This window comes from Epinephelus fuscoguttatus, linkage group LG7 (genome assembly GCF_011397635.1).
Source record: "Epinephelus fuscoguttatus linkage group LG7, E.fuscoguttatus.final_Chr_v1".
Lineage (NCBI taxonomy): Eukaryota > Metazoa > Chordata > Actinopteri > Perciformes > Serranidae > Epinephelus > Epinephelus fuscoguttatus.
The window spans coordinates 32,545,061-32,572,849 of record NC_064758.1 but is presented as its reverse complement, the minus strand read 5'-3'; the positions used below and the strand labels follow the sequence as shown (position 1 = coordinate 32,572,849).

General features: G+C 39.8%; 2 protein-coding genes across 2 annotated transcripts; one reads left to right on the top strand and one right to left on the bottom strand.

The window, feature by feature from the left end:
* Positions 1-292: 292 nt before the first annotated feature.
* On the bottom strand, positions 293-15,406 carry LOC125892149 (rho-related GTP-binding protein Rho6-like). Its single transcript, XM_049581941.1, has 5 exons — positions 15,062-15,406; positions 12,920-13,007; positions 5,427-5,536; positions 4,715-4,849; positions 293-3,443 (listed from the first exon to the last, which is right to left on the bottom strand). Exons 1-5 carry the CDS (start codon positions 15,179-15,181, stop codon positions 3,198-3,200), a joined length of 699 nt encoding a protein of 232 aa, XP_049437898.1. The 5' UTR covers positions 15,182-15,406; the 3' UTR covers positions 293-3,197.
* Positions 15,407-21,777: 6,371 nt separating this feature from the next.
* On the top strand, positions 21,778-26,996 carry prim1 (DNA primase subunit 1). Its single transcript, XM_049580747.1, has 13 exons — positions 21,778-21,931; positions 22,152-22,309; positions 22,415-22,521; positions 22,606-22,679; positions 22,775-22,911; positions 24,189-24,247; positions 24,400-24,511; positions 24,639-24,728; positions 24,843-24,975; positions 25,073-25,142; positions 26,090-26,202; positions 26,516-26,614; positions 26,707-26,996. The coding sequence occupies exons 1-13, from the start codon at positions 21,823-21,825 to the stop codon at positions 26,724-26,726; spliced, it is 1,281 nt and encodes a 426-aa protein (XP_049436704.1). The 5' UTR covers positions 21,778-21,822; the 3' UTR covers positions 26,727-26,996.
* Positions 26,997-27,789: the final 793 nt, after the last annotated feature.

Here is a 27,789-nt window from a genome sequence, read left to right as displayed (position 1 = left end):
CAGTAGGTTTAAGTTTAGTTTGGTGTCAGCATTACACAGGAATAGAAATGAGTAGAAAAATGCACACGTAATAACAGCGAATAGTTGACGGACTTTTAAAAAAAAACGACAATGAAGTTGCACTTATTTTTCTTAAGACACCTCAGGCTGCTCATCTTCTGTTTTCACAACTTTCTTCAAAGAAACATTTGGAGGTGTTGTTATGCAATGGTTTTACTGGTCCGGCCCACACAAATTTTAGACACCCCTGAACTTAAGCAGAAATAAACACTGACTTGTAAATGATCTTCAGACATATTTATTTTAAATAAAGATATAAAGAAAGCATATAACAATAACAAATACAGAATCCAGTCAATAATTTAAGCCGTAATAGGCAACTTGACACAACCATTTTGTTTTGCCTCAGTAACATTCTGTTTAGTGATTTATAATAAACAGTTTTATTAAGAAGGATATGTACAACCAAACAAGTCTGTTAAAAAAAAATGAGCAAGAGAGAAAAAGTGAAATGACAGCTTTATATTGAACCAAACAGAGCTTTGTTTGAAATAACGACTGAAGCAAAGCTACAGAGACGTGTTTTAGACGGCCTGTTGTTTCCAACAACCCACACGTGGCTGCTACCAGCGTGGGGTCTTTAAAACCATGTGGAGATCACGAGCAGTCTGCCACTCCCTGAAATGTCCAGCCGTCACCTTCTCAGTGGCTCCTCGTCTAATGCTACAAATAAAAGGTGAGGCGCCCTCTCGGAGAGCCATCCCTCCCTCCCTGCCTCCCTCCCTGTCTCTCTGTGAGGCAGGAGCCCCGCTCACGCCTGCCCCTGCTCACACTGTTGCTAGGCAACACGCAAAATTCCAGTGTTCTGTACATCCAGAGAACTCCGGGCTTCTCGGTGCAGACCTACAAATCATCAAGTCCTCCATTAGCTGAGCTGTCAACAGCCGCTAATGCCAGAAGAAGTGAATACAAGAACAACATCAACAGCTACAAAAAAATAGAAACACCAAAGGCGGCCACGAGCAAGTAGAAACATCCAGAAAAAAATCTATTTAAGAAATGGAAAATGTCAAGAATACTTTTTTTTAGGGAAGTTGAAAAATAAAAATATTTTTTAAAGCATAAAAAGGAAGAAAAATCTTTCTCCAGACAGGTCCAGCCTGTTCGTGTGATTCAATTCAACCTTTCCCACCAATCACAGATCATCTCAGGGACATTTAGGGTTAATGCAGCTATCGAGGCTGGAAATGTCAGCAGGTGCATCTTGGATAACTGTTAAAGGGACAGTTCACCCCAAAATCAATAATACATATTTTCCCTCTTACCTGTAGTGCTCTTTATCAGTCTAGATTGTTTTGGTGTGAGTTGCACAGTGTTGGAGATATCAGCTGTAGAGATGTCTGCGTTCTCTCCAATATAATGGAACTAGATGGAAGTGCCAAAACATACATGTGAAAAACTCAACAGCAAGTCTTTGTCCAGAAATCATGACCTTGTTGTGAACAGTTTTCTTTCTACCAAACTACACTTGCCAACCGTATCACTGCGCAGAAGTCCGACATTGCTAGCTTCCGGAGATTAGCTGATGATCAACCGTTAAGGCTAGCTCACCTAGCACTACTGAGCTAGCTAACGTCACAGCTCAGCTGAGGATTAATGTTTACATCTCGCGCTGTCACAAATACAAGCCTCTCATCCATGAGTAGATGCACACTTCCTTCTGTGCAGTGATACGGTCGTTGGGTGTAGTTCGGTAAAAAGAAAATAGTTCCTACATGAAACTGGTCACAATAAGGTCTGTGGATTAACTGGGTCATGAATTCTGGAAGGAGACATTGCTGTTGAGTTTTTCAAATGCATTTTTTGCCTTTCAAGAGAAGGCAGACATCTCTACAGCCGATTTCTCCAACACTCAGCAACTCACACCAAAACAATCTAGACTGATAAATAGGACTACGTGTAGGAGAAAAAAAATGTATTTTAGATTACAGAGTGAACTCTCCCTTTAACAATAATCAGCCTAACAAAGCACTGTGGAGCTTGTTTAAAAGGCCCATATTACATATTTACAGTCCACAAAGTTAAAAGCTATATATCCATGAGGCAGAGGATTAAAAAAAACAAAGACTTCTATGACTCCTTTTGGTATAAAAACAGTTTTGCAAAGAAATCTTTTATGTTTTATCTTTTAAAGACCAAGAAGAAATCGCTGGTATCTATTAAACAGCTCTTAAAGTATAAGTAACAGGGAACAGTGAGATGATGCATCATTAATGTAATATCACTAAAATCAAGCCTTAGGATTAATAACACTGAAAAATTAAAGACTGCTGTGGTACTGGTTGATGAAAGGAGATCTGACAAAAACATGCTCAGCTGGTCTTTACATGGCCCAGGATTGTGTGTTTGTTTTTGTCCCAGTGTGTCCACCCCTTGACTGTTTGGTGGCTCATGTGAGTGCTGAGTCACACTGCGTTCCTTCAGATGTGCTCTTGGTTCGTCCTTCGACTGTCTTTGCAAATGAACACTCTGCTTTGCCAAATCCCTCCCTTCTCTACCCCTTTTTTCCTCCACTGTCAGCTTTAATTTCCAAACGAAATACCGTGAGGGGTCAACGGGGGAGTAATTTCTGCTGTTTTAAATTCCCCAAGCCGCATTTCTGTAGGTACCACTTCCTGTCACTGTCAGATTTTACATTTCATCACGTCACTCAGCCCATAGCGTGACCTTAAAGAGACATTCAGATAAAGAGATGGATGGGAAAGGGCACTGCTATCAGAATTTCAAATGAGGGTAATGCAGTCAAATGCAGCGTTTACAACCACTTGGAGAAGAGGAGGTATGACCTTATTTAAGCTCTGACAGCAACCTTTATGTGATGAATCTAACAGGTTTTAAAGTGCCTGTTATACTCTCTCTTTGTACATATTTAATACATCAGAAATATTTTCAACATCAAACATTTCACTCTGTCTCTGCACTGTGTGCTGGTGATATGTCATGATCAAAAGTTCAGTGTCAGAGTTGAATATAGAGAGTGGAGCACATTTTTTTGAAGTGGTTGACAGGAAGTTTGGGGAGGATGCTGCAAAGGAGAAAGACGCTTTGTAGAGATCAGTGCTCTCTTTCCCTTGCACACCCCAAACCCCTCGCTGGAACCACCTGTGTGTCCTTGCTTTGCATGAGCTCAGCAGTATTCACATGATGGAGCAGCTCTTGGACTTGTCCTTGCTGAAGGTGGAGGACAGGAGCTCTGTCCTGCTGGGCAGGTGTAGGAGTCTCTTGGAGAGGCGGCGGACAGGGCTGGGTTTATTGGCAGCCTGGAGTTTGTTCATGCAGGCCAGCGCCGCAGTACGGAAAACACTGTGGATGCTTTTCTCGGATGTGAAGGCTGAGCACTCCAGGTAAGCCTCTGCTCCGAGCTGCTTGGCCAAGGACGAACCCTGCGATGTGAAGGAAAAATATATACATTGAGCTCAGGTAGATCAAAGGAATACTTAAACCACAAAATGATAATTAATACATCAAGCACTCATCCTGTGTTATGGACTGCCTCCACAGTGAACAAAGAATCCAAAAAACAGAAAATTCCTAATGAATTTAAGTCACAGGGGTCCATGTTTACAAGAGCAGAACTGTTTCCAGACTCCCACACAACTCGTGCAGTATAATCCAAGTCTCATTTATCCAGTTGTGTGCTGTGTACTTGACAAATGCATGCATTTTTGCCAAAAGCTTACTAGCAGAGGTGAAAGCATGCACCTGCCCAGGCACACTACTGGTCTGTGTGTGAGACTCTTTATGTTGCTGTAATGTGCTGGTGGGGTGGAGTTAAGACTGGTGAGGTCAACAGGCTCAACAAGCTTGTTGTTGCTTGTTGTTGTTGTTGTTGTCTGTGGTGGGACTGGACCTGGACAGTCTGGAGACAGTGGCTGAGAGGAGGGTGAAGGACAAAATCTGTGCAATCCTGGACAATCCTTCTCACCTCCTGCACAACGAGCTGTGGCTGATGGGCGGTTCATTCAGCCAGCGGATTATCCCACTCAGGTGCAGAACTGAACGATTCAGACGTTCTTTTGTGCCCACCGCCATCAGACTGTCCAACAGCGGTTTGGCTTAAGCTACATCCAGCTCTGAACAGACTTATCTTGCATCTGTCCAATATGACACTTTATCTGCCACCTATCACTTTATTTCATTCAACTCTTTGTCTGCCATTTTTTAGTCACTTTATTCATCTGATGTAGCAATTTTATTTCATCTTTTATTTATCTATTATCTTAATTTTTACTTTTTATTTTTTCTCTTTAATCTTATTCTATTTAATGTCCTTTGATTTTGTCTTGTGCTGCTGTGATACTTGAATTTCCCTCCTGGAGGATCAATAAAATATATCTTATCTTACTTATCTTATCTTATCTTATCTTATTACACAAGTTGTATGACAGTTTGTGAATGGATGATTTCATCATTTAATCAATCAAGAATTTTCTCAGTTTTCATATTCTCCGTTCACTGTGGAGGTACGTGAGAAAAACAGTTTTCTTCACAAATGTAACGTTTATTTTAACACAGGATGAATAATTTATATTAAGTAGTATTCGTTTAAGTATTCCTTAAAAACAAAAGGGGATTTCTGTGACTGTCCAGTCTAGACAGGAGACAGAAACCTAAATAGATACACAGAGGAAGAAAGAGAAGTCATGGAACAAACCTGTTCATAAGAGATGGGAGTCTGTTTCTGATTGGACAGCTCCATGCGCGTGCATACGTCTGTGCGCAGGTCTGTCTTGCAACCTATTAGTAGGATCCGTGTGCTGGGACAGAAGTCCTGAATCTCTGCTTTCCACTGCGAGGGGAAGAGAAACAGGTTTCACTTAAGAGTCTTTTAGTAAATGATACAACAATGGATGTGTAAGGAGAGAGGGATAAAGTGTTGGAGGCGGGGCCATGTTCATTCCTGTGAAAGTTTTTCAGTGGTGCAAGAAGCCGAAAAAGTTCAATTTCCCAGGTGTAAAATTACCCGAATCTTCCGTATTGTTGGGCCCATGGAGCAGGCGCACTAGAGACTTTTGGTGGCTACTTCCGGTTAGCGCTCTGCTAACTTGACTGGGGATAAAATGATTTCATCATGTGGCTCTTGTGGACTTTCAAAAAGGTTATGGGACCGAATAGATCAAATTCTGACAGTGAAAGGAGTCTTTTTGTGGGGGTTTTGACACTCAGAAATATGTAGCTACTGGTTAACAGATGTTTGTTTCACAATGTAAGTCTATGGGAAAAATATTTTTTTTCGTCATGTGACGGACCCAGAAGTTGTAATTCCACAGTTTGGCAACTAAGCTGCTCAAAAAAATGAGGGAACATTTAAATCGCATATCAGGTCTTGATGAATTAAGTATTCAAGTTGAAAATCTTAACCTTACCTTCTTCAGTGCACTGTCTACTATGTCTGGTCGGCTGATGTCAAAGCATAAGAGCACTGCATCTGAGTCGCTGTAGCAGAGGGGTCTGACGTTGTCGTAGTACGGAGAACCTAAAGAGACAAAGATAAAACATGACAACACAATTTTATTAATGTGATCCAGGAGGGTGGGCACAGCTCAAAACATAATTAAAAATGGAAACCTTTAATGAAGTTTTTCCCCTCGTCAGCAGAAACAGAGACTAAAAATCTCTTTCTATGGTCTGAATCCAGCTGACACCATTATAATGTTCTATCACAGTCGTCCTCCTCACTTTCACACTGCACAAACACAGTCACATACACGCCTGCCAAACTGATAAGAGAGCAAATCATTTCACCAGGCTTGATGCCTCCCACTGAGAGAAATCTTTCCAGTAAACTATAACTCTGAGTCACGGTCAGTGCAACTCTGCACCAATCACAGCTTTCCATTATTAGTCAGTAACAAACTTAATTTAAAAGACTTTGCTTTGAATACAAAAAAACAACTACCAGATGTCCTGTGAAGAAAAATCATCATACTGTTGCATAAACTCTCTTAAGATCTTTTGTTTGGCTTATATAAAGTGCAAGAATACAGACGCTATGTCTCAGCAAAATTATGCAATTATAATCTGTCTGTTAAAGAGAGTCTGTCTGCATTGAAAAACAAATTATTTCTCAAAGACAGCGAGGTCATTGAAAAATATTCCTCTTAAAACCTGCTTTTGCTTTAAAGAGGAGGGTTAAAAATAAAGCTACGGCAAGCAGGAGGATAGCTTAGCTTAGCACAGCCAGCCTGGTGATGTCCAATGTAAAGAAAATCTGCAATGACAATTTGTTGTTTTACAGCCAGAGAGCAAATAAGCATATTTCCCCAAAATCACAACATAATACCTTTTCTACTAACAAAACTGAAACAGAACTAATTTTCTGGAGAAAGTGCGTGTGATAGCTGTCAGTCGCTGCTTCTTCTGGAAGAGTTACAGCTAGATTTTCCATTGTTTCAAAAGTCAAACATTTGAATCACAACTGCAACGCCCCCCTGAGGCCAGTCCCTCCCAGACTTTATACCGTATTCAGCGATCCACAGTTGAACATAGCTGCAAATTCTGTACTGTTAGAGCATTTCTAATGTTGTTAAATTAATGGTTGAAGGCTTTTTACAAGATGAAGGAGAGTAAATTATTCATTCATCACGTATGTACAAGGCTAACAAAAACCAGCTGATGGAGATCCAAGTAGGATTGAAACGCTGTCCCGATTAAACATTTACAGATAATGAATGAATATAGGAAAATTGTACAAGGATGGATCTAAGACAGATCTATTTTACATATATTTATTGTTAATGTATATTTTATATTTATTGTTCTTGACCAAGCAGCAACCTTAGGGGCTGAAAAATGAAGCCAACAAGGAAGTGCCAAAATCTGCAGTTCCTCAAATGGCCACTTGAGGCTGGCTCATGAAGTGAGTCAATCCCAATACGCCCCCGTGTTTGAACGCCCAACTTTGAATGTGTTTACAGCCTGTTACCAAAAAAAACATTTTAGTGTCTCTGTAGCTACTTTTCCCATTGGTGAATTTTTATATAACTCACCCATTTACATATTATCAAGGCTTGAAGTTCTACAAAATTAAGGGTGTGGATGCTTTCACTGACAGGCTGTCTGCGTCACCTTGTGTTCCCAGTCAGATCTGCTCCTCACTCCCCCACAACTCCAACCTCTTATTCAAATATGGTCATTTCTGACCCAAAACTTCAAGATGCTGATGAACAAAATGCTGAACTCAAGGCTTCAAAACCGAAGTCCACAAACCAATGGGTGACGTCACAATGGCTACATCCATTACTTTAAACAATCTATGTTCTTGACTTGTACTTGTTTTTTCTTTATTGTGAGACTTATGCACCAAATATCTGAGGCAAATTCCTTGTATGTGAAAACCAGAAAATGCACCTTATTGAAGGTGAATAGATAGCAGAGGCGCGCAAAGTCACAGCAGCTCTTTGCCCTTTTATTAAAGACTGTTCCCACCCGGGTCACAAACTTTTCTCTCTCCTGTCCTCTGATAGGAGATACAGGAGCTTAAAGTCATGCACAAATAGATTTAAACATATTAAATAATCAGTGGAATCCACGATTTATTAAGTGCAATCCATTATTTATTTTACATGTGTAACAGCTTGATACAGCCTTTTTTTTTTTTTTTACACTATTTATTTCTGATGTCATCTGATTTTTACTTTCTTGTTTCAATGACTTGTTGGCACCTGATCAAATGTAGCATTCCTAATCTTGTTGTATACTCTTTGTACAATAACAATAAAGGCTTTCTATTCTATCTATTCTATTCTATTAACCAGCAGTGACTTTACTTTCCAACAAATCGCTTCTGAGCCACGAATAAACCAATCCTCAAAATGATATTGGCTGCACTATTCATCGCCTCACTCTGACAGTCTACCCTGATTGTTGTCTCATATATACGACACCTCAGTTATGAGAATGTGAGTTATGGTGTGAAGGAAACACACGTTTCCATAAACAGCGCGGCTATATGTGGAACCTTTCCTTTACCTCGCAGGAAGGCTCCTGTGCTAAAAACGGTCTGACAGGATGTCCGCTCTCTATTGTCTTCCCTCTGCCACCTAATCACTCCCCACACAGCAGCGCTGAGATTTAATTTCCTACTCCTGTCCTCAGGGGCCAAATGTGCACCAGAAGCTTTTCCTTGAAAATAAAAGAGGATATAATTATATCAGGAATAGATACTTCTAATAAGCTTCTACCGGAACTAACCAACAATCACGTTGCCTGGATGAATTCTCTCCCGAGGCATTAATTAAATGTTTTTATAACAATATATTAAAGCACTGACATTCAAAAAGAGCTTCTGCTTTACTCAGTTTATCAGAATATTTGACTGGCCTACTTACACAACTACAACCTATCAATAACTTTTTTTTAGAGGGAATCAAAGCGCCCATCACATAACTATCCAGGGTGATGTAAGGCTTGAGAAAGAGGAGGCAGAGAGATCTAAAGAGGACACAACTTCTAGCACCTACCACCTCCCACACATTAGCAGCCCCCTGCCTGGACACAGAAACACACACACACCAAACACACACAACCCTTTCTGTTGAGCAAACAGTTGATACAATTATGAAACTTCCCTCTCTACTCTCAAAGAAACAAAGAAAGCGAATGGAAAGATCTGGTCTCAAAAGACAAGACTGTGTGTGTCTCGACAAAAGATGCAACGTGAACTGGAAAAATACTCTGAGGTTTTTTTTTTATTGCCAGAGAGCATGTGGTGCACATGGAGCTGTGGTGACATGTGTCCTCTCACATGTTTTGCATGTGAAAGATCATTTCATATCAGAGTTAGATGCCTGGAGCAATACTTGTAGAGCGGAAACGGAAATTCAATTATTCAATTAGCAGATCACCATGAAATTAACAGACTATTTTTATATTGTGTTTTTTTATCAAGCAAAAATACCAAACTTTCTTTAGTTTCTGATTTTAAATTGTAAGAATTTGCCATTTTTCTTGATCTTTTGCGATTGTAAACTGAATATCTTTCCGTTTTGGACCAATGGCTGTATATAAAGACGGATAAAGATAGATGACATGACAGCTCCACGGATGTATTAAGAGAACAGGATACAGCATAGGAGGAGGGGCCCTATTCATTCCTATAAAAGCTACTCAGTGGAGCATAGCCAAAAAAACTTTGATTTTCATGGCATGACGTGACCCGGAGCTTCTGCATCATTTGGCCCACAGAGCAAGTGAACTAGAGACTTAAGACGGCTAAACAGCTAAATTCAGGTTTAGCCCTCTGCTCACCTGAATGGGAATGAAAACGATTTAATCGTGCTGCTCTTCTGGACTTCAGAAATGTTATCGGACCAAATGGATCAAATCCTGATAGTGAAACATGTCATTTCGAGCGGTAATGGGCGTCTCTTTCACAATGTATGTGTATGGTATAAAATCTTTTTGGGCCCAATGGCATCATGTGAAGGACCTCAGAGTTGTAATTCCACTTTTGGCCACTATGAAATTTGGCTTCAAAGCTCGGTGCTGTTGCCCAGGGCCTTGACAGCCCCCTCAAAAGTGAAGCCAAAACATCTCCGTCACCCCCTGGTGGCTGGCTGCAGCATATGTCATAAAACCAACACTCTCAATGTTAGCAGATGGGACATGAGCCAAACTAAAAACTCAAAGTACAGGTCAAATAAATTTTTCCCAAAGGTGGTTTCTGTTGTTTTAGGTGGTTCTTATCAAACTGAATTATGTTCACGTCTTTGTTTTCTTGTGTCAATCAGTTTGCTCACAACCAACGGCACTGCTCGCCATTTGGTTGGGCAGTTATATCGGTGGGAACATGATACCGCCAAACCACATCACAGTCACCACTGAGCAGACTGTGGCCCCAAAAGTGCAAGATGGCAGCGCCCGTATCTGGGATATTTTAGCTTAAAGTGGTGACGTTTTGTACATCTTCATATACAGTCTATTTTTTGGGGCTGTTGGTCGGACAAAAGATGTGAAGATGTCAACTTTTCGATATTTTCTTTAAAAATTAGCAGATGAATCAATAATAAAATACTTAAGTTACAGTCCTAAATGTTATAGATAAAGATAATAAACTATGGTAAAGACTGGCAGGAACTGTGTTTGTATGTGTTGCAAAAGTAAATAGGTCTTATGCAATGTTTCCTCTGGAAAGGGTGACTGTCCAGAAAGTTTTTACTCCGTGGGAGATAAATACACAATCCTACATCAGTTCAGCGCTGGTTTCAGTTACATAACACCTTCTTTTTTTTTTAGGCAGCTCACACCATAAGGCAGTGGGGAGGTCATGCATATCTTTTCACTCAGTATCCCTCACTTGTGCCTTCTGTTCACAGCGACTGTATGCCGCACACACACACTCACACACATGCACAGTTGCACACATAGTAAGACAGGACGCACACACATACGTGCACACTTCCACCCCCTGCATGGACGAGGCATCCCCCTCTCCCCTGTGAAACAAACCCTCTGCAGGCCAACTGGCACTGCTCGACTTCCTCTGAAAACAATGCCCCAGCCAATGCTGTTATGAAATGAATCTATACTGGAGTGGATCTCTCATCAATCCTATTTACATACGTTCTCTATATGTTTAAGGTCATTATGTCAGTGGGACACATATGGTTCTCTGAACTGCATGTAGGGCTGCAACTAAGATTATGGCAAAGTGTTTTCTTGACCCACTGATTAATCTTTTTGTTTATGAAATGTCAGAAAATTGTGAAAAAATACCAATTATCATTTCATTTAAGGTGGCATCTTCAAATTCCTTCATCTATACACAGTCCAGAACTCAAAGAAAGTCAATTTACAAAGATAAAAAAAGAGAAAATCAGTAAATCCTCACATTAGAGATGGTAGAACCAAGAAATCTTTGACACATGCTTGAAAAACGACTCAAATGATTGTTGCTATTTCTTTTTATAGTCAGTAGACAACATTTACATAACGCTTCTGACCTCTGAGCTCTATGTGGAAAAAGTTAAAAATCATAAAAAAAAAAGTCATACATTCCAGAAACTCAAGAAAGTTGGCTTCAGAACTTAACAAACACATTTGATAACAAAGTTATAAAAGCAAAACTAGGTAAATAACGTGGGACGCATGAATCACCTGCATCATAAATCAGCAACTGTTTTTTACAACTGAATCATTTTTTGATGTACTTTTCAAGCAGAAATGCCGTGAGACAATTTTATGGTTTCAGCAATAGACTTTGAAAAAAAGGTGGACATAGCTACTGTAACGTCACCTAGGGGTTTGTGGACGGCATTTTGGCTGTAACAATCTTGGATTTTTTGGAGTCAGAAGTGGCCATATTTGGACAAGAGGGTGGAGCTGTGGAAGAGCAAAGGATGGATCTGACTCACAGACTGCAGCGACGCCTTGCAGACAGCCTGTAACTGAAAGTGGCCCCACCCTTATTTGATGCATAACTTTAGGCCACAATGAAATGTAAATTCGTAATGTAAATTATGGAGTTACTTTACATCAGCTGTCATAAATGGGTAAATAAGCTATTGAGGCCAAAACTGATTTTTGTACCAGGCTGCAAACATGTTTATTTCTGCTGTAAGTTTGGGCATTTTAACAATGGGGTCTATGTGGATAAAATCCCTTCTGCAGCCAGCCCCAAGTGGCCATTAGAGGAACTGCAGTTTTTGACATTTTGCATTGGCCTCATTTTTCAGCCCTGGAGGTTGCAGTTTGGTTCCAGCAACCTAAAATGTGATGATTTGTTGCTTTTTCACTGTTGGTTGAACAAAACAAGACATTTGAAAATGTCACCGTGACCTCTGGGAAACTGGCGATGGACATTTTTCACAATTTTTTAAACATTTTACAGGTTGTTAACATTTTTTCATTGATTAATCAAAAAAATAAAATGCAGATTCATCAATAATGTAAATACCCTACTTGTTGCTCACAGCCATTGTACATACAGCTCAAAGAACCACTAGTGACACTCCGCCTCTTGGTTTTTGAATCCAAGATGTCTGAAATGTTTGTGACAGTTTGAACTCGCTGTTATGAAATTGTTCTGGCGGCGTGTGAGGTGGTTAATTGTTGCGGCCCACTGACATAATGACCTTAAACATACAGAGGAATTACGTAAATAGGATCAATAGGAAAAGCCATCCACTCCAGTATAGATTCATCAATAATATAAACTGCTCAGAGATACAATGATGCTGTAAAATCTCTCACAAGTTTAACATCAAACCAGTCATATTGAAACCCAAGCAGTGGCGTAATGCATGTGTGAATATATGAACAATATATGGGGACTACAAACTTTGCATTAAGAAAGTATAGAACTCAGTATACTGCATAGTTAACCAGCGTTTTTACATTCATGGTAATAACTGTATTTCTCAAACTGGGTTCCTCTTTTATTCTGTTTGTTTGTTTTTAATGCTAAACTGTGAATTTTGGGGCCCACTTGCCCAAACAGCCTTGTGACTCAGGCCTATTGTTCACTGCCTGCACCAATCCACCAAGGAAGATCTCTCAACAGATTTAACACGAGTGAAAAGCTGCTTAACGGCATCAAAACAGGATCAGCAGATAGTGACGTCTGGGTAAACAGCAACAACACTTTGTAAAACAATGACTGAGCTGGAGCTTCATTTACAGTAACAGTAACCTGAATCCAGGTGGACTGTGATGTTGCTGGGAGGGTAAACAAGTCCCACAAATCAGCCCATGAATACAGTTACTGGAACTGAGCTCTTGACTCAACAAACAAGAAAAGCTTGGGGAGAATTTTAAATTGGCAGTGAGTCAACGTTGGAGCTGAGAGAAGATCACAACCTTGTTATTTACTCGTTTTATTAAATTGTGGTGATAATGAAAATCAGAGCATAAACCTCACCTGATGTGTCCCAGAGGCTGAGCTCAACACGCTGGTCTTCAAGCTCCAGACAGGCCGTGTAGTTCTCAAACACAGTGGGGACGTAAGTCTGCAAATGGACAATTAAAGAGCGGGTTCAGGAGCATCGATCACAAATTCATTTATTCACGTGAAAATGTCAAAGTAGAATATATCATCATGTTGAGAAGGGAATCTTAATGTTTTCCAAGCCAATGGCCCCTTAGATGAAAGAGAAACGGAGCTGGAACCCCCTGCTGTATATGTTGTTTAAAATTGAGTTGCATATTAAACTGGACTAACTGCACTCCCTGAAGAAAGATAATCATATTGTTGGAGAAATGAAAGAGTGATTCCAGAGAGAAGCAGACAGAGGGGTCTACAGTCTGTGTTTGAAGGATATGTCCAGGATGTCAAACTGACTCAGCAGCAACAACAGGTTAAAAAGACAAAGATAGTTAGAAGCTAAAGCCGAACTATAGGCTACAGATCACAGTGTCAAAGTGAACCACCACATCACTGCTGATCGCCACACAAGACAATGAATATAAAGGGAAACTGTGCTGATATTGAACCAGCTGTGTGGCATGAGCCAACTGGTTCCTGTACAGCAGGGTTGGTCTTTGTTTCACTGTTATAATCATTAAAAAGTAAAAGCAACATGTGTATACATTCAGTAGTCTATATCTTCAGTAGCTAGCTAGCTAACCCTACACTTTTCAAGGTCTGATTTTGGTTTTGGAACAGGGAAGAAACGTATATCTTTTTCCAACCTCTCCAGGTAACGAGTATCATTAATACACGACGTGCCCCAGGCACAACATTTAGCTCCAAATCCACAAAACCAGCCTGAAGATGAAGGAAATCTGAATCAATGGAGCACAGATGTGTTGTTGTCGGACCCTGGTCTGAGCCGCCCTGATGCTACAGTATGATTAGTCAGTCTGCATCCGGGGGTGGGACTTAGTGAAGGGTGAATTGGCCAAATATGTTTCAGTAGTACCTAATTGCTAGCTCACTAGTTTGCCTCGGTGTTAAGGACAGCTGCCGCACAGTGATTTAGCATTAGCTAGCTCACATGATTGCATAAAGATTCATGTAATAGTTAGCCTATCATCAATGTTATGAACTAAATTAAATGGGTTTTTTTTTATCTTGGCTTGTAATAAGTTGGATTCATGTTGATATTTTCAGCCATATTTGAATATTTGGGAGAAAAAAAATCAAACAATAATTTGGCAGCCCCCCCTGCAGTACCTATGACGACCCCTAGGGGTTGCGGGCACCCTGTTGAAGACTCAGGATTTAGAGTGTAAAATGTCAAAACAAGAATTAAAGTCCATCAAATGTTGAATAAAACACAAATCTCCATATCTGTAAAACACTACTGTGTTTAATCGACTAACAATCATTTGGGAAAATTTGCAGTGACTAACATTCCTTTAAAATCAATTTACAAGTTCAGCAGTGTTCAAACATTAACTTGCAGTAATCCAGTGATCTTACATCATCACTAGACCTGTCTGAGCTAAACCTGTGAAGATATAGCCCACAGTCAGATATCCTTCACCACATGTGTGTCAATCCAGTAGCACTACCAGCTCTGTGACACCATGGGAGTTTTGTAACTATAATAAGATAAGGAAAGGTTGGCCTTTATTGATCCCCAGAGGGGAAATGTGGTCGTTGCAGCAGCGCAAGGACAGAGATAAGTAGGCTACAAATCCACAGAGAATGTAAAAATAAATAATAAGAGGTTTATAAGAAAGAACAAAAGTAGAAAAATGGGAACAATACAAGAGCAATAAATAAAGATAAAATTATGATGATGTAAAGTGACAGTGGTGAGACTGATAATAATAATACTAATAATAATAATAATAATAATAGACCTTCAATGATGAATAAGATTACTATATATTTACTGTATACAGTGCTGAACATTTCTTAAAAGTATCTTATATCACAGTCAAGTAAAACTCTTGTCTAGTCTTGTGGTCCTTGAGGATATTTAAGTAGCCTGATATTTATTCTTCTTCAGGGGGAAATTCATTGCACAAACCCGTACTTTTAAATCATCCATTTCCATTATCAGAATACATAAGAAAAATAACTGTTGCCCTTATTATAACAGATATGTCGTACCTCAGGGTAGCAGTCTTTGGCCAGGACCTGTAACATCGCAGTTTTACCGCATTGGACGTCTCCGACCAGCACGAGTTTACACCTCGCTACAAACGGCTGTGTGAGTCTCCTTTCCTTCATGGTGACGGTGGATCAGACTGTTAGGCAGAAACACGAGGGGGAATAATAACGATAAAGTTTTGTAAATCCTCTCAGTGACTGTGTTACTGTGTTCTCCCTGCTCCTCTTCCCCAGACAGTCAGTGAGTGAGTGAAGCACAGCAGCAGCGGTCAGTGAGGGAATCACTGCGGAACTTTATATTGTCGCGCCAACCAATGAGCGCTGCGCAGTGCGCGAGCCGGAGGAAGAGGAGGAGGAGGAGGAGGAGGAGGAGGAGGGCAGTGCACGTGGTCTCATCTTGGTATCTAGTGGTAATGGTGGATGGTGAGCTGCTGGGCTACACCATATGGTTTAAGAGATACTGATGGCCCCTCAGTGCACAATACACCACCCTGAACTTCTTATTTTTACCAGTACTGGCAGTATGATGGAAGAAGTCCTCAGATCCTTTACTTAAAGGTCCAGTGTGGAGGGTTTAGGGACATCTATTGGCAAATAGTATAGTTATATAGCTGCCTGAAAATACCAATTATTGTTGGAATAATTCTTATTACTATAGCCCTGTTTCCACCAAACAGTACAGTACAGTTCAGTACACTTTTCCTGTTTCCACTGTGAAAAGTTGTGGATGGTACCAATGGAGCCGTTTCATACCGTCGCCATTTTTGGTCCCCCCTCTGTTGGGGTACCTAGCACACAGATCAGGTACTAAAAGGTGGAGCTGTGAACACTGCAGTCTGTTGATTGGTCAATAGAGGACGGTCACTCTGCTCTGGGCTGAGTTGTGGCTGGTTTTGAGGCTCATGTAACCACTATTCATACCATGGAGAGTTTTATTACTGTAGCTATAAAATGAAAGGATGGTTTGCTGCCTCTCACAGCAGCTGGAGTCGGAGATAGATTAACTTAATTCACTGGGCCGACTGCCTGCAACTTTTAAGGTGGAACGTTAACTTGTAATGTTACTCAATGTATGAGTTGATGACATGAATCAATCAACACACCTTAAATATCACTGTGACAACTTTGACCATCACTTTAGTTTTTAAATGACATACACTTTTAGTGATGAGTGAATCTTCATGCTTTAATATATATTAATTTCAGCCAGGTTATGTGAACTCCATATATACTAATCCTCACTTGGAGAAAAAAAAAGAACCCATTGTGGAGTGTTGTTCCTGCGGGCTCCAGCAACATTAAACCCCTGAGCTTGCCTGAGAAGGACTAAATGCATAAACCTGCTATTTTTAAATATCTCATGAAGAGAGACTCTCACTGCAGCCTGTTCTATTTTGTTCTGAAAATATTGGTGTGCAGCCTTGTTCTGTGGATGATAAAGCGGTGCAGATGTTTCTATGTGTCACCAGTGATGAGGTGATGAGTGAGTGCTGGACGGAGCAGTGACTGACAACAACCTCGCCCACATTTAAGTGTACTGTTTGAGGTGGAAACATAAGGGTCCATACCGAAAATGTTTGTCGGGAACGGGGCTTAAATGGTTTTGTGACAGTTACGTTTATGCTTATGCTTATACTTTTACTCCACATTTTCACAGAGAGATATTGTACTTTTTAGTTTCTGTTAAGTAAACTCTAAGAACCTGATGACAGCTGAAGGGGATTTTTGTCCTCACATGTCCTCTCTGTGGAAAACCTGATGAGTCTCTGTTTATAGGCCTGAAATCTAATTTTGTTCACAACTGCAACAGAAACAAATACTCACAAAGATATATTTAAATCTGATTAATCTAAATACTGTTTTCCTTTTTGTGAGCATTTTTTGTGCAGACATGTGCATGTAGCTTATGTTAAGTCACATGACCAGAAGTCATCAGAAGGGATCTCATCTTTAATCTGACTTGTGTTAGCAGTTTGCTCTGGCAGTATCTCTTTTACATTAACATATGTTTATGGAGTTTTACAGTATTTTAGTGTGTCAGTTCACAAGTCAGTGCTTCAACAACATGTGATTTTAATAAAATGAAATGGTTGAAAATGACAGTAAAGGTTTGAAGGAGGACAATTCACAGAAATCAAACACAGGATTTACGTCAGATGTTGTCTAAATGTCTATCTGATGTCTGTTTCAGTGTGTTTTGTGTATGTGCTTCCAACCAGCTCTGGGACACAGCCATGTGAGTATGCATGCAATTATTTTTTACATGAAACATACTGTATGTGTGACTGTATGTGCACATACTATATGTTTATATAACACGTAGCGTGTAGCGTACAGGGCCGGGCGCTGCCTCCCAACCTCAAACAGATGACAGATGGCTTCATCAATCTGAAGTATAACAGAGAATTCAGGAGTGTCAGCCATTTGGAGAGGAAGTGGAGCGTGGTTAGTTGTGCAGAACGTAAATGGAAACAACTGTCACAGACGGCTCTTTGATGCCATTGATGTATAAACTGTGTATGGGGACATGAATTGCACCTGCTGCCTGGTGCAGAGAGAAACAAAGTAAACCATGTCCCTCTCTGTCTTGATTCATTGAAATTTCTATCTTCCTGCTATTACACATACGTACAGCACACACACTGATAGCATGCAAACATTAACTTGCACTTAATGCTTGACTCCCTCATGCTCCATTTCCCCCCTTTACTGGTCTCACTGTAAATCTCTGTATGGCTTTCCAAACACTGAGTCACAGATGGTATGTAACTCTGGTGATCCTTTAACATGCTATCAAACGCCATCATCATCATCAGGTAATATTTTTAAATTGTCCAATACTTTGTTTTTGATGAAATACCTGCAAAAATATTGGCATTCCCATCAGATTCAGCTGTACTTTATGTTTACTGCTGATTAGAGAATGTTAGCATGGTTACATACTGAACTAAGATCAGGCACCCAGGATCGCCACTCAGTTCTGGCTTAAATTTTTCCCACTGGCCACTCGTAGTATTGCATCAACAAAGTCCCCTAAAGCTCAAAAAGCATTTTCCCCATAGACCAGTTTGTAAAACTGTTAACAGGGCACCTCGAACTGCAAACAAGATCAGTTACGACTCTTTTTATTATTCATTTTTAATCTATTGAGGTTTTATATTTAAAACTTTCCTCAAGCTGAGAAATGCAGTTTTTTTTAAAGATTTTTTTTTGTTATTTTGCCTGTATAAGACAGGACAGCTATTAGAGTGAAAGGAAGAGAGAGAGGGGGATGACATGCAGCAAAGTTCACGGGTTCAAATCGAGCCTATGGCTGCTGCAGTGAGGACGTAGCCTTTGTACACGGGTTGCCTGCTCTACCAGGTGAGCCAGTAGGCACCCCCGAGAAACGCAATGTAAAAATCTGTGATGTCATCACAATGTAAAGTCTATGGGTGCAGGCGGGGCCAGCAGGAGAAATGTTACTGCGCATATTGGGTGGGACGCATATCGTGAAAGTAACCTTGGAAGTGAATATTTTTTGGCGTGTTTTAGATTGTTGAATTGAGCCGTGCTTGCTGTTTCTGTCTGCTTCTGGTCTTTATGTTGATTTAAGCCTAATCTAATAGATTCCATCTACAGCCCCATAGTTAATGCACAGACATGAGAACGGTATCAGTATTATAATCATGTCATCTCATGTTCCAAAATGTCAAACTACTTCTTTACTAAGGATAATCTCATGTCAAGGACATTCCTGGTGATGGGAATAACAGAGTTTAGACACTGAATACAATGTTTTGTCATATGATCACTGCAGACTGTGTTTGAGAGGATGTCTACTGACCGAGGCGATGTGTCCTGATGAAAGGTGACAACACTTTGGTCATCTGAAGATGCAGTGACTTTTATATTATCCCCCAACTTTGACTCTCCGTGTACAGCTGACACAATGACCTAAAAAAAATCCATGGCCACCTGACAACTGGCTGACCTAGATTTGTTGTGGACACTGCTGAAAGTTACATATTCACCCGGTGTTTCACCTTACCTAGCTCGACCCACTGACATTTAGTGTTGTGTCTCCGTGTGCGTGTTTGTCAGTGGAAATTTGTCTGCTTACATCTGCACAATGAGCCTCAGGAAAGCCCAAATATATCAGCTTAGAGATAGCCAATAATGTTTTAGGTTAGGAGCTGCTGTATGCAATGTGCATTCATTTGCAGCCAAAGTGTGGTAGTTTTGGTGGACACAGTTAGCATTAATCCCAAATCCATTTAAAATAATTTCTAAGAAAGGACTCAGAAAAGAAAAACCAATCACATCCCTATGGCTTGAAGCGCAATCATTTGCATAATTCAAGTAAGACGTGGTTGAGAGCTTTTGCATTATGTAAATCAGGGTATGATTAAAGAATATTACCATAAAAACAAGTGCAATCATCAAGTGGAAATGTATTGGCATGCTTGTCTAATAATTGCTCTTGAACGTGACACAGTTCAGTGATGCTGCAAAGGAGAAAGTAGTTCATTACCATTAATCCAGTGCACATGTATTTCACATGCTGTAGCATATTATGCTAACGGTTGGGTAATTGCAGTGGTGGACGGTAGCACTCACTGTCAGCAGCTACCTGTCTGACAACTGTGAAACAAGTAAATGGATTAAATGGAGTGCGTAACCATGGAGGTGTCTTGGTTAGTCAGATGTGCAGAAAAAAATATTGATGTGCGACATTAATATATTTATTTTGCGTCTTAAAAGCTTCATTCTTTCATTTCACATGCTGCAAGTTAAGATCTGAGCAGTGTAGAATTGAATACATCTGACAGCTGCTGCACTGTATTTAAAAAGGTTTATACGCAAAATGTCTTTCCATTTACATCCTGTCAACTTTCCTTTTTGTGTGAAATGAAGACAGAATGACAGAGGCATAGAGGGAAATTATACAGAGAGGTTTTAATGACAACAATAGACAAGTCAAGAGATGAGACATAGTGAATAAAATTGTAGAGCAACTCATATTTAATGTACAGCCACAGCAGAAAGGGGCGACTGGTATTTTATATCAGAAGTACAATAACTGAGAAGAGCTCTTATCGTTGCACAGCCCTCAACCTTCAGTGTGAACAGCGCCACTTCAGTCAGATGGAGTTTGAGACTCTCTGGCTGGAAATTCAGCAGTGAAGCCACATTGTTAAGAAGCAGTCAGTGCTGCCACTAGACTGTGTGACTAGTAGGTAAGACAAAAAGGGGCACCGCCACCTCTGCTCCTTTTGTCTTGAAAGCAAAGGTGCCCTTTTCAAATGTCAAAGCAAAGGTTGTCCTTGCACATTGCTTGTACCTACAACTGTGTCTGAATGTGGAGGGGATGGCATATATTACAGAAATGTATCCAAAACAAAACAAAAAAGACAGTTGTGTGTAAATATAAACACACCTGGACCATGCATCCCAGGCCATTTGTAAAACCAGGACAAATGTCCATTTTGTTTGTCACCTCTTTCCTGAGAGTATCTTTCTGTCCTCAGTTTTATTTGGACTGTTTTCATAGTTTTTTTTTTCATGAGTGTTTCAGTACCATTTGTTTTTTGACAATGAAAATTACCATCACATTCCCTGAAATAGAGCTCAGTGTGGCAACCCTGTAAATATTCTCATTAAACTTCACTGCCCTCTAAAGGTGCATGAAAAGAATTACAGTCTGAACTACTCCCAAGACATTTAGGATCCAACAAACTTTTTGCTGGAGGGATTTAGGTATACTTCTCCTAAACAACAGATTTCTAAAACAAAAGTATTGATGTGGCTGGTGATTAGCAGATCAGGAACTCTGCATTTACAACATAAAGCAAAAGTCTTGACAATTTTCCTTAAATTTACAGCATGTACAGCATCTATTTGAGTTTCAATAACGTATGGATTTTTTGGAACACAAAAAATGTAGACAATTCTCTTGTTTCTTTATAAAGACAAAGATTTTTGCATTTTGTTTTATATCACAGCGTACCTAGGTGTTATTTAGGTGCAAGAAATTAAATGTCTCCTGTTCTTTTCTGATATATCATACCAAAAATGTCATTTTTAAGATTCAAAAACTTATTTTTTCCCCATTTAGAAAATTAATTGAGACTTGAATTAATTGAGACTAGATCTCTAAGAAAACTAAAGTGTAAATATGTAACCCCCCTCCCCAATTTTTTCAATTTTTCTCTTTCATATGCTGCATTATTAAAATTAATAATTTATTAAAAGTTATTTATTATTTTAGCCTTGTTTAGCCTTTTTTTTTGCTGTATTTTTTTTATCCTTCTTTCTTGTATTTATTTTATTGGTTGATTAAAAAAATTAAAGTTAAACCTTGGGCTGAGTCAAATGACTACACGTCCCATGATCCTCTCCCCACCTGGCGACACTTCCGTTGTAGGACGAGAATCACAAGGTTGAGTAAAGCTTTGAGAACGTCTTTTTGTGCTCAGCAGTCATTCTCCTCCGTCTCTCTCGTTGCTAATGTTCTTCTTTAATTTTCTTTAGGCTCATCTAACAGAAACGATAATTTGGGAAAGTATCGATTACTTACAAAAACAATTTCCGCATGTCAGTGACGTCACTGACTCTTCCTTGTCCCATTGGTTTTCTCCTCCGCTCAAGCGATTTCCCGCGCTACTCGGTGTAAAACAACACACCGAGCTGTCAGCCTGTAGCTTTAGCAAGGTAGCGTCTTTGTGACAGTTTAACGTGCTTTTACATCGGTACCGGAGCTGTTAGTGTACCGTCAGGTGATGCCGTCCTCAGATTATGACTCGGCCTGTCTGCCGGATTTATTGCCGCTGTACTACCGACGGCTGTTCCCCTTCTCACAGTACTATCGCTGGCTGAACTATGGAGGAGGTGAGTGTCCTGATTACACAGGCCGGGAGAGCTAACGTAACAGTTATGTTAGCAAGTTTTTTCAACCAGTGTTATTAGCGACTTAGCTAGCGTTGTGTTGGTGACGCCGTACCATATTGTTTGTCTTGTACAAACGGTCAAATTCTCCTCCATGCCTGAGTCAAAGAGCCAAAACACTGATGAATCAATGCGTTGTTACTTGTTTCTTCTTCAACCTCAGTGCAGAAGAACTACTTTCAGAACCGAGAGTTCTCCTTCACACTCAAAGATGACATCTACGTCCGCTACCAGTCCTTCAGCACTCAGTCCGAGCTGGAGAAGGAAATGCAGAAGATGAACCCTTACAAGATTGACATTGGAGCCATATACAGTCACAGGGTGAGACTGCATGCACCTGTTTTTTTCCTCTCACTGAGGCAGACAGACAGACAGACAGACAGATAGATATGGATGGGTTAAGTTTCTCCTGCTTGTCACCCACAGCCCAATCAACACAACACAGTGAAGTCAGGAACCTTCCAGGCCCTGGAGAAGGAGCTGGTGTTTGATATCGATATGACAGATTATGATGATGTCAGAAGCTGTTGCAGGTAAAATAATTATGTAGTTCATGTTTTCCAATTCAGTACATCCTCTCAGTCATGTCACTAAGAATACACAAACTCTAATTTTAGTGCTGCAGACATTTGCTGCAAGTGCTGGACCTTGATGACCATCGCCATTCGCATCCTGGATAGAGCTCTTCGAGGTTCGAGACTCGTGGATTTTGAGTCAAGCCTTTGCTCACGTTATCTTCTGCAGAATTAACATCCAACACTTTTTTTCTGATACGTGATCCTCTAGATGACTTTGGCTTCCAGCACCTGCTGTGGGTTTATTCTGGCAGAAGAGGAGTGCATTGCTGGGTGTGTGATGAGGCTGCCAGGAAGCTCTCTGTGGCAGCTCGCTCTGCTGTTGCAGAGTACCTCAGCCTGGTTAAGGTAACAGTGATTTAATTGTATTTTACTTTAGTAATGGTTCCGTGTTCATTATAGTGTTTGTGTATCAGTGTGTAATCAGTGAGGTAATCCAGGCTAGTGTCCAACCAATGAATCATCTGTGTTGTCTCAGATATATTAGGGCTGCAACGGTATAAGATTTTCACCGTACCGTCTCAGAAATTTTTGTAGTTTCATGGTATCACGGTATTAAAATTGTTTATGTATAAATTATAAAATGGTATGGCCTGTGTATCATCATCGGATCATAAAATATACTGCAAATACAGAGATTGAGTTCAGCCTTCAATAAATCCAGTATCAGTCAAGCACACTTGAAGAAGCACTGTATTTTGTGGTATGGTGGTGCATTAGTTAGCATTGCAGTGCTTAGCATAGTTTTCATGTTCTCCCTGTGTCAGTGTGGGTTTTCTCAGGGTACTCCAGCTTCCTCCCACAGTCCAAAGACATGCAGGTCCATTGGTGACTCTAATTGTTCGTAGGTGTGAATGTGAGTGTGAATGGTTGTCTGTCTCTATGTGTCAGCCCTGTGATAGTCTGGTGACCTGTCCAGGGTGTACCCTGCCTCTCACCCAGTGTCAGCTGGGATAGGCTCCAGCCTCTCTGCGACCCCCAAAAGGATAAGAGGTTACAGAAAATGAATGAATGAATTTTTTTAAAGCTATGAACTAACAAAATGTTGGATGTGCACAGCTTCAGATTGCTGTTGTCGACTGTCTCAGCTGCAAAAAAAAAAGAAAATGTATTCAACTGTATTGGTTTGTTAGTCATTAGTACAGTGTTTCGAATGGCAGGAAGTTAATGGCAGGTAGTTAGTCACCGCAACAGTTAGTTAAGTAGTTGATTAGAATAACAGACATTTTATTGGCAGACTTTTGAATAATTAAAATAAGTTTAAGCTTCTCAGATGTGAGGATCTGAGGCTTCTTTGTCATATATGATGATAATAAAGTGAATATCTTAGATGTTTTGGGCATTTGGTCAACCATTATGAATGCATCACCTTGGACTGAGAAGAATTAAAACAGGCATTGTCACTCTTTTGTGACATGTTATAAGCTGTTGATTGATAAATTGCAAAAAGAAAATTAATTAATAATGATTGAACTGCTAAGTCTTCTTTCCCCCCACCTAGGGAATCAACAATACATCAGTTAACAATTTGCTGCAACTTAATTTTTTTATTTTTATTGAATGATTTGCATGTATGAAACCAATAAGTGAACTTTTGTGATGTTCAACTCACTGCTGTTTTATAGGGAGGTGACGAGACGGTGAAGAAGGTTGTGCTCACAGATCCAATTCATCCATTCATCAGGTAAGAATCAGATCATTTTCTGAGTGAAGTCACAGTTTGAAGCTGTGGATGTGTTTGTTCTGTTGTGATGTTTGTGTGTAGTTACACTGACTGTTACTGAGGTCGTCCATGTTGTGACTTTGAGTAAGAGTCTGTACCTGTGATCTCAACAGAGAGTCTTTGGTGGTGGTAGAGCAATACTTCCCTCGGTACGCACTACAGGAACAGGACGTACTGGGCCGCAAAGAATCTGTAGACAAAGTGCTGGCACTCGTGCCTGAAGATATCCTTTTTACAAAACTGCATTTTCTTTCTCTCAAATGGGATTCAGATGCTAGAGAATGATCTTTTTTCTGTTTGGTTAAAACCTTTGTGAGAATAATTGACCTTGACCTTAACTCAGCCCTCACATGTGAGAAAAGAATTACAGCAGCACTTCCAAAACGAGAGGAAACCAGAGACCCGTTGGAAACTGCTGAGGGATCAAGCCACCAGGAAACAGGTTTGTAATTCTGCTCGTGATGACAAATGTTTAACCTTGAATTGATTTTTATATACTACAGCACGAGAGCCTTTAATAAACACATACACAATGATATGATCTGTCTTCCTCCAGGCCACTGCCAAAAAGGGCCAGCACTTTGAGAAAGAAATCATGCTGCAGTATTGTTACCCACGGCTCGATGTGAACGTCAGTAAAGGGGTGAACCATCTGCTAAAGAGCCCCTTTAGTGTCCATCCCAAAACAGGTGAGCAAAGATCTAATGAGATTTAATCAAGATGGCATCATGAATGACCCACTGGCACAATCTCACTGTGATTGACTCTCTTATGAACTCTGACCAGGGCGCATTTCTGTTCCCATCGACCTGAAAGAGTTGGAGACGTTCGATCCTTTCTCTGTGCCCACAATCAGGTATGCAATCACGTAAAGAGAACTTTGGTATTTTTTTAAACTGGACCCTATTTGCTCATGTTTTTGTTAATATGTGATTAATGAAATGAACAGTTTTTGAAATTGGTTCAGTATTGAGTGAGAGCTCTGCAGCTGGCAGCATATAACCACTGGTGGTTTTTATGTCCACTTAAAGTGTTGTTCTGCCACTGTCAGGCTCAGATTGTTATTATAAGTGTCTGACAACATTATGGAAAGGATCCCAACAGAGATAGACCTTTTTGATTAATCAGAAACAGCCCTGAAATCCCTATTGCCAAACCCACCAGACTCCATTTAAATAAATGGTGATTTTAGCATGTATAGAGGCAGCAAATTTTCACATCTAACTGGGAGCATTAAGAGTATCTTACAACCAAACCAGAGTTGGTGATTGTTGGAACAGTGGAAAGACAAACCATCATGGTTTTTGGAGGGTTTTTTTTGTTACTTCTGACTTTGAATGACTTGTGTTTTACGTTGATAAAATTACTGTTTATTTAAATGGAGTCTGGTGAGTTTGTTGAAAGTGATTTTCAGGCTGTTTCTGGTTAAACAAAAAGAATCTTACTCTTAAAACAAAATCTGTCTTTGTAGGGATCCTTTCTATAGTGTTGTCAGACCCTTAGAATAACTGAGCCTGTCAGTGGCAAAAGAAGCACGTTTAGTGGATGTAAATGGCTGATGCTCAGTTGCCCATTAATGTAACATTGCAGCCTGTTTCACTGCTGCTGGCTGCAGTCTGGGTGCACTCTCGCTCCATACTGGACCAATTTCAAAAATTGTTCCCATCAGTCCAAGAAAATAGGGCCCAGGTTGTAAAATTAGCGAACTTACCCTTTTAGTATGTCGTGCTCTGTTGTGTGCGCTGTTTGACATTCATCAGAGCTGATGTTGTCACGTTTATTTTTATTGATACTTTTCTTTAGTCAAATCTGTGAGGAGTTGGATCGACCCAGGCCGGGTGAGGAGGAAGAGAAGACAGAAGACACGAAGGAGAAGGAAAACGAGATGGATGCAGCAGAGAGGCGAAAGATCAGAGGTGAAATACTCAAATCTGAATTTCAGGCATATTATGTCAAACACAGGTGGGCCAAAACTGTAATCTGGCTACTTTTTTGCGCTAAATAAAGAAAATGTGGAACTTAAACTATGACATAGTGAACCTCAAAATAAATTCAGACACGTGGCAGGCACGGAGCAGATGCGTAAGGCCTCATCTGCCTCTCTTAAAATAGAAATCACTGTATTTATTCTACAATTGTATCATCAATAGCAGGATGGAGTTTTGGTTTATTCTAAATGATCTGAACAACTGAAGAAAGTTTCAGCTCAATGATTATTTTTCTTGACAGATTACAAGAGAACAAGTCTGGCGAAGTACGTGAAATACTTTGATCGGTTTCTGGATGGGATGGCTCGCTCACGGAAAGGAGAACTTCTCAAGAAAAGTGGTGTGTTTTATTCTCAGTAGATGAAATGAGAGCAGAGCGACTTTTAAGGAGTTTGTGTTTTCGTGTAATAATTTTTTCTTTTATTCTTTTAGATCTTCAGAAAGACTTCTGAGCTGGATCAACGACCAGGAAGTGAGACAGAAGACAAACTGTTTATAGCTCCCGTTTCTTAATGTGGGTGATGATACAAACTGTCAGTTTCATCCCAATCAGTTTTATCACCCTCTGATGAAACTCAGCAATGATACATTTATAACCAAAACACAGCAGGATGTTCATACTACAGTGACAATTTTATGTTGTTCATTGCTCGTTCCTACATTTTTCTATTGTACAGTCATTTATGAAAATAAATTTGGTATTTCAACTTCTTCAAGTTTTGTATTCAAGTTACTTTTAGTAAGAACAGACGTTTTGCAGATTCAATTTTTCTATCTGAAATTGCAAGCAGCTAGGTTAGTTCATTTTAGATTTATTGTGAGAAACAGCATGAGAAATATATACCAACACTGTTGCACAAGTTTGAAAAAAATGTCTTAACCAAGTTAAAAAAAAAAAAGCCTACATTTTCACTAATAAACATTATGTAGGATAGGCACTCTGTTCATAGCTGTAGCACTTTGTAATATCTTTTCAACATTTTTAATTCTGTAGCGTTCAGTTGTCCAGGTTTTGTTGACGTCCCCACTGTATACTGTGTGTAGCAGGCCTGTTAATGCTACTTTTGAGGTTTCATCCCCTTTTTTGTTTTTTGCAAAAGCACAGAAATATTACAAGAAAAATATGAAGTATCAAAGTGAAATTATTAATTACACACATTTATAATTATATTATTACTTTACTAACTACTTTGTAGACTGGTTTATCGTTTTAATCTATAACACTAAATTACATTTAATAAGCTGATTATATGTTTCTTACATCCTTATCTGCAAGGTAACTAATAATGACATCTGTCAGATGAAAGTAGTGGAGTAATAATAAACTAAAACTTTTAGATATTTACAATTATGGCCAGTAATTGGTTGAATTGAGACTGAAGTTGACTTAGCTGACTGGACTCAAACAGGTGATAGTTATTTAGACTGACATTCATAAAAGTAGAATTATGAAGTGGCATGAATGAAAGTATAAATACTCAAAATTATACTGGAGTGAAATGCTGAGAAAAAGCT